Source organism: Vespa mandarinia, chromosome 7 (assembly GCF_050613455.1).
Source record: "Vespa mandarinia isolate Hongniang chromosome 7, ASM5061345v1, whole genome shotgun sequence".
NCBI lineage: Eukaryota > Metazoa > Arthropoda > Insecta > Hymenoptera > Vespidae > Vespa > Vespa mandarinia.
In genome coordinates, this window is record NC_140816.1 from 2,095,001 (window position 1) to 2,102,500 (window position 7,500).

The following is a 7,500-nucleotide window of genomic DNA, read 5'->3' on the forward strand; positions in this document are numbered from 1 at the left end:
TATATATATATATCTTTCTTTATCCGTGTATCTCTCTTTATCTTTTTATTCATCTCGAATACATCACCGCGTCTCTGTTTGTTTTCACGGGAAATCGTCGGTCTCCTAGCGGTTCTCCGGACTACACGGTTATTGGCCCATCGTTCCGGAAATTCGATACGCGCGGCAAATCCACTTTGAGGCTTTATATATATATATATATATATATATATATATAATATATATATAGAGAAGTATATGTGTATGTATATACTATACATCGAACGCAAACGCTGAGGATATATTACTTTTTGGTGCGAAAAATCTGCCGATCGGATCTCTGTCAACGAGTACCGATCGATTAGAGGACGTTTACTTTAGGTAATCGCCACGACATGATGGACCTATCTATCTATCTCTATCTACCTATCTATCTATCTATCTATTTATACATATACACGCATACACACATGTGTGCGTGTGTGTGTGTATATATATATATATATATATATATATATACATGTATATCTCTTTACTCTCTCAGCTCTTTTAGAAACTGTTAAAAAACGCGTGTAATTGAACGAAAGAGAGAAAGAGAGACGCGTCCTACTCGTCGATCACTTCTCGACACAGAATGACCCGACCTACTACCAACCGAGGAATGTTTTCCTCGCGGAATATCCTGTCTCATATAAAGTCGACCGTCCGACATGGATTTTTTAAGGCTTACTCTTCACCTCCTTCCCTCACTCTTCTCACTTCTATCGGAAAATCGATCCTGTATTTTCCCTTGTAAACGTCACGCCAACGAGCTAGACGGCTCGGCTAGCTGCCTATTACCCATCAATTTTTCTCCCACCCGGTGAGAGGATACAAAGGAAAGGGAAATGGAGAGTACGAAAAAGAAAGAGAAAGAGAAAGAGAGAGAGAGAGAGAGAGAGAGAGAGAGAGAGATAAAGAAAGAGCGAGTGAAAAGTAAAGTATCGATAAAACGAGAAAAGAATGGTATATCTTTTCTCAAACTCCGACCCTTCTCCCGACCAGAATTCGATTTGTTTTCTCTCGTAAAAATCATGAAAAATCGAAAATCGAAATACCTTCTTTTCCGTAGTAGCAATAGTATTAATATTAGTATTAGTATTAGTAGTAGTAATAGTAGTAGTAGTATTAGTATTAGTAATAGTAGTAGTAGTACTAACAATAGTAATGGTAGCCGTATAATCGATATCGTTACGAAATCACATTCCTATCGTCTTTGGAAAAGGGCGAAATTTCGCGAGATAAAAAAGGAAGAAGGGATAGTGGCATGGAATACGATCGAAGCCGTCGAGGCAACGCATGTAACAGGATTACAGTATCCCGTATGATATCCATTTGGTACAGTAAAAGCCCTCTTAACGGCTTTTTCAGGCTCGAATATTGGGAAAACGAGTCATTTCCGTCGGTAAATGTCACGAGGGGGAAGTAGATGGGCAGTGCCCACATATTACCTATCAATTTGCCTCTGTCGATACAGAGCTACAGTGAGAACGAACGAGCGAGTGAGAGAGAGAGAGAGAGAGAGAGAGAGAGAGAGAGAGAGGAACCTAGATATATATATATGTATATGTATGCATATATATATATGTATGTATGTATGTATGTATGCATGTATGTATATATATAAAGAGAGAAAGAACGAAAGAGAGAGGACAGGTATGCGAGATTCGATGAACGAGAAAGAGAGAGACAGAGTTAGGCGCTCCATCATATTTAACTCAGATAGCCAATCACCCCTGTCACTACGGTGTGATAGATTATTTTAATCAAGTTATTCCGGCTGAAACCCGATCGTTCTCGAAAGAGACGTTCGAGGACTCGTGTATACACGTACAAAAATTAAATTAACTTTCGCGAAGGGAGAGACACGAGACAGAGAAAGAAAGAAAGATAGATAGAAAGATAGAAAGAAAGAAAGAAATAGCGAGAACGTGATAGAGTATAGGACAGATCAGAGCGAAGATGTGCCTTTTTCGTGATAGGGTCAATGGGGGAAAAAAAAAGGAAATAAAACTAATAGAAGGAAAAAAAAAAGAAAGAGAAAAAGAAAGAAGAAAGATTTTCAAGCACTTTCTTTTTTTTATCGCGAAGTTCGTTCGTTCGTTCGTTCGTTCGTTCGTTCGGTCGTTCGTTCGTTTCTTTCTTTCTTTCTTTTGAAAGTAGATCTTTCGAATCGATAATAAAACGGCATGTGGTGGTCTCTTAGTAGTAGTTTTCCGATAACGTTCATCGTTTCTCGTTATCAATTCACGACGAATCTATCGAGCCTGGCTGGTTCACTATCGAAGAAGACCAGAACGACATTGACGTCGTCACCGGCGTTGTTATTACGTGCCATTTTTAATTGAATATATAAATTTTCATTATCCTCGAAATCGAGTCGTTTTTCTTCGTTTTTTGATCGTCGAACGTATCAAAAATGTCATGTTCGATTTGCAATATGATCGGTCAAGACAAAAAAAATCGACCACTCTTCCTTCCTTCTACCATGACTCTTGTTTTTTTCCTTATTGTTTTTTGTTTCTTCTTTTTTTTGTTTGTTTTTGTTTTTTATTTTTTCATCCCCTTTTTCCTTCTATTTTTTTATTTTTATCTTCTTTCTCTTACCCTCTTAATCCTCATGTCTCTTCGATATCCTTTCATCTCGATACGTCATTTCTACGTACTACACACCAAAACAAAACTGACTTACTTACCTCGAAAAGCTTTTCGAAAACTTCGAGTTTCTGTTCTCCTTCGTTCCTTTAGATAAAATATCTTTACCATCTCAAAGTAATAATACTTTGCGTTTAAAGGAAATACGATGCTCGGCATTGGCGTCACGGTGGCTCGATTTAATCCGCTTTTATTTTTCTGAATCATCCCTTATCTTTATGGACAGTAAGACGCGTATGTTCTATGTACATACATACATAGGTACATACGTACATATATACGTACATACATACATACATACATATATAGATATATACATACATAGATCCATACATACATACATACTTACTTTATGTACTTTCTTTTGCTACTGTACGAGAGAAAAACATTAAGTTGAGTGTGAGAATATTTTCTACGTTATTTTCATCTTTCTTTTTTACTCTCTTGTTTTCTTTGCTACTTCTTTTTTTTCTTTTTCTTTTTTTTCCTTTTTTTCCATTTATATATATATAAATATATTTCTTTTTCCCCCCTCTCTTTTACAGAGAAAGAAAAGCAAGGATTCCTTTTAAAATCATACGAAAAAGATAAGAAGAATAAGGAATGGACTCTATCGCGATATGTTGGAACGTTTAACAAATTTATTATATACTAGAAGAAGACCTTTCGAGAACGACTCATCGCGATAGGTCGATCCCTTTGAGAGAAGAAGACTGTATAGGAGAAGAAGTAATACAAGGACTTTGGGTATTACTTTGCCCTTAGGCAACAGAAATTATCCCTATTTCCTTGTTCACCCTATTTCGTATGGATATCCTTTTAAACTATATTTCTCTCTCTCTCTCTCTCTCTCTCTCTCTCTCTCTCTTCTTTCTTCTTCTCTCCTTCTTTCCCCAAAACGAACGAGGGAATAATAATTAATTAATAATTATATCAGCGACTGTTCGTAAAAATATTATATGATGAAATTCTCTCTCTCTCTCTCTCTCTCTCTCTCTCTCTCTCTCTTTGTCTCTCTTTCTCCCTCTCTTCTCGATAATTGTACTTTCTGACCTAACTTAAATTTTCTCTTATTATACACATGGTTGGCTAACATTTTTTTCTTCTTTTTGTATCGTTTTACGGTTTTTACTTCTCTCTCTCTCTCTCTCTCTTTCTCTCTTTGTATCTTTATTTCTTTAATTCATTCATCGACTAAGAAATATCGTAAAAGTTGATACGACGTTAAAACAATTAACCTTCTCAACATTCTCCTTCCCCCTTCTCTCCATCGTATTCTCCAGCACCTTGTCTTTTTCCTTCATTCCTTCCTTCCTTCCTTCCTTCCTTCCTTCCTTCCTTCCTTCCTTCCTTCCTTCCTTCCTTCCCTCCTTTCTTCATCTCTTCTGTTAATCGCAAAATGTTTTAAGAAAAGAATACTCGTCACGATAACTTTGCTTTCCGACTTGACTCCAATTTCCCGTAATTACGTCGCGGGCACCTATAGTCTCTCTCTCTCTCTCTTTCTCTCTTTCTTTCTCTTTCTCTTTCTCTCTCTCTCTCTCTCTCTCTCCCTCTTATGCTTCTTCTTCGCCCAGCCCACTACCCTCTTCCTCCTTTTCTTTCTACTCGGAGCACTTTAATAGTCTAACTCTCCCTAAGCCGAATAGTTTAGTTCTTGAATACCGTAGTTTCAAAGTGAATTCGGTAAATTTACTCGGTCCTCTGTGCATCGAGCTGAATGTAGCTTCCGTGTCAAAGGTCTCCTTCTCTCTTAATCTCTCTTTCTCTTTCTCTCTCTCTCTCTCTCTTTCTCTCTCTCTCTCTCTCTCTCTCTCACTCCTCTCACGTCTCATATCGATTGCTCTCTCGAACTTCACTTCCTACTTTTCTTACTTCCACCTTCCTCCTACTACCACCTAACTCTTCTCCAGCTCCTGTCCGTCGTGAATTAATTTATCGTTTACCACTTATATATCACGACGAAAATCCAACGTTTCACGAATGTAAAGACGAACGACGATATTATCATCTCTTTCTATCTATTTGTAGAAATAAGAGAAGAGATGATCATTCCCGCTCCCTTCTCCCAACTCCACCCACTCCTTCGAAATACCTTTGTATCGTGAAGGGAAACTTTAAGTTTGAATCTCTCTCTCTCTTTCTCTCTCTCTTTCTCTCTTTCTCTCTCTCTCTTTCTCTCTCTCTCTCTTTCTCTATCTTTCTTTCTCTTTCTATCTTTCTATTCGTCTTCCTATCCAACGAAGAAGATTTCGAAATGCTCGATCTTGTTCAATGTAAAATGTTACCGGCAAACGATGCCTCTTACTCGACAGAAGAGATTTCGAAACGCTCGATCTTATTCAGTGTAAAATGCTACCAGCAAACGATGCTTAATCGCAACGTCTTTTCCTTGTAATTCTCGCAGCTGCCACTGCGATGTAGCAATAAGGAGAAAGAGAAAGAGAAAGAGGAACAGAGAAAGATGCACAGAGAGAGAGAGAGAGAGAGAGAGAGAGAGAGAGAAAGAGAAAGAGGGAGAGAGATCGAGATAGAGAGTCGGATGGCAAGGATGGTCGAAGGAATAGGACAAGATTCAGTATATCTTCTTTCTTGATAATCTGTGCTTTCTCTCTCTCTCTCTCTTTCTCTTTCTCTCTTTCTCTCTCTCTCTCTCTATCTATCTATCTCTCCCTAAGAAGATTCTTCATTTTTGCAAGCACGTTTGTGCCAGGGAAACTCGGCATACCGATTATATTCCGCGCCAAACGGCGAGCTTTCTGGCGGGAGCATTCGGAATGTTCATGGAATCTCGGATTTCTGTTAGAGAAAGATAGAGAAAGGTATATTATATATAAATGTGTTTGTGTGTGTGTGTGTGAGCGTGTGTTTGTATAGAAGGCAAATACGAAAGATCATGAGGAATGGTTGTAGAGTTGAAGATATAGAGAGACGGAGAAACATTTTCTATGGTTGGAAAACGCATAACGAAGGTTAACAGACAAGTAGTATACACAGTGGCATTCTCCTTCTATAGTTTGCCAAACGCATACTGATTGTTTAAACGTAAATGAGCGCTTTTACCCCTATTGAATTATTTTGACGAGGAAGATTCAGGAAGCTTGTCGATATTTCCCATTTAAGATACAGACTCTTACTGATACGAAAATGTCGTATTTCTAATATAATGATCGAATTTCATGATAGGTTGATATTTCGATTGTTATATGAATTTCCTGAAAGAAAGAGAGAGAGAGAGAGAGAGAGAGAGAGAAAGAGAGAGAGAGAGAGAAAATGAGACAGAGTGAATTCGAATCTGTCTATGTTCCCTTGGACTTAGCGAGCTAGTAGAAGCTTCAGAGTTCGATGTTCGGCATCTAGAAAATACCTCGAAGCGATCTCGTCTATATCTCGCTTTTGGTGTCTCTCTCTCTCTCTCTCTCCCTCTCTCTCTCTTTCCCCCTTTCTCCTTTGTTCTCTGTATATATTCCTGGAACAAATTCACTTCAGGGAGAACAGATAAAACGTTGTTATATATATATATATATATATATATTCAGAATGATTTTATCACTAACGTTAAGAACGTATCTGTTATTTTTGTTATAAGAAAAAAAAAAAGGAAAGAAATAAAGAAAGAAAAAAGAAGAAAAATAGAAAGAGAGAGAGAGAGAGAGAGAGAGAGAGAGAGAGAGAAGACGAGAAAGAAAGAAAGATGGGAAAAAAACCATCCATAAAACGTTACTTTTTGTCGATAACACATAACACGTAGGTTAGTATCAAAAGGAAGAAAAAAACTTTGGGGAATTCGTGAATAAGAAAGTCGCAGTTTCTTCGTACGCGATCTCGGTATAGAATCGATCCTTTTGCTCGGTGGCCAGGTCGTAACATACATAGCATTAAAATTTAAAATTCTCGGCGGACGAGCCCTCGAAACGGCAGTGGGAGCGGTACCAACGGGCAGGCGTTGGAGTCGGCAAGCAAGTAGCAGCAACAGCAGCAACAGTGATGGCGGTGGTGGCGCGTCGGCTGCTCCCCCGTCAGAAACATGAACTCGATCCTACCCGCGAGCTACACTCCTCTAACAACCCTCATCTCCTACGTCGAACGTATGAACCTACTTCACCCCGGCCTTTTTCTCTTCTTTCTTTTTACAGGCTGCAAATTTCCAGAGGAGTGGAACGGACGGTGGTTTCAATCGGGCAATCCGGGCCTCGTAACCGTCAACGGATCTATCATATCCAACAAGGGTCATTGCATCGAGGTCAAAGACGACGACAAGTTCCTCTTATACGACACGTGAGTCTCTTCCCCTTCATTTGAATTACAAGTAGCCAAAGTTTCTATGTCGAGAAATATGCTGCGTTAGCATGTATATGTGTGTGTGTGTGTGTGTGTGTGTGTGTGTGTGTGTGTATAGGTAATACGCGTGTACATTTTTATACCAGTCGAACATACTGCTCAGCCTTTTACCCATCTCCAATTCAGCGTCTATATTGGTTTCTCCAATATCTCTCTCACTTTTTTCTCTCTCTCTCTCTCTCTTTCTCTCTTTCTCTTTCTCTTTCTCTTCTCTCTCCCTCTCTCTTTCTCTCTTTCTCTCCCCCTTTCTCTCTCTGTCTGTCTGTCTATCCTTCTGTCTCTCTTCATTCTCTTTTTCCTTCTCTCGTATCTCCCTCTTTCGAGCCTCACGGCGAAAACCCCCGTTCCTTCGAGCTTTTATTAATTAACTGCCTTCCGACAAAGCGCTCGAGGCGACGTGCCAACGAGAGAGAGAGAGAGAGAGTGAGAGAGTGAGAGAGAGAGTGGGAGGGAGAGAGGGAGGTAGGAATAAAACGTTTCTCGTGA

General features: G+C 39.1%; 1 protein-coding gene across 6 annotated transcripts in view; it reads left to right on the plus strand.

Moving 5' to 3' along the window:
• The window catches only part of LOC118440299 (uncharacterized), a 272,562-nt gene that overhangs the window by 195,274 nt on the left and 69,788 nt on the right, over nucleotides 1-7,500 (plus strand). For all 6 annotated transcript variants that reach the window (XM_035863130.2, XM_035863128.2, XM_085658293.1 and 3 more), the window contains one exon: nucleotides 6,810-6,951. In XM_035863130.2, the coding sequence (XP_035719023.1) occupies nucleotides 6,810-6,951 (142 nt within the window). The remainder of the gene's footprint in view (nucleotides 1-6,809; nucleotides 6,952-7,500) is intronic.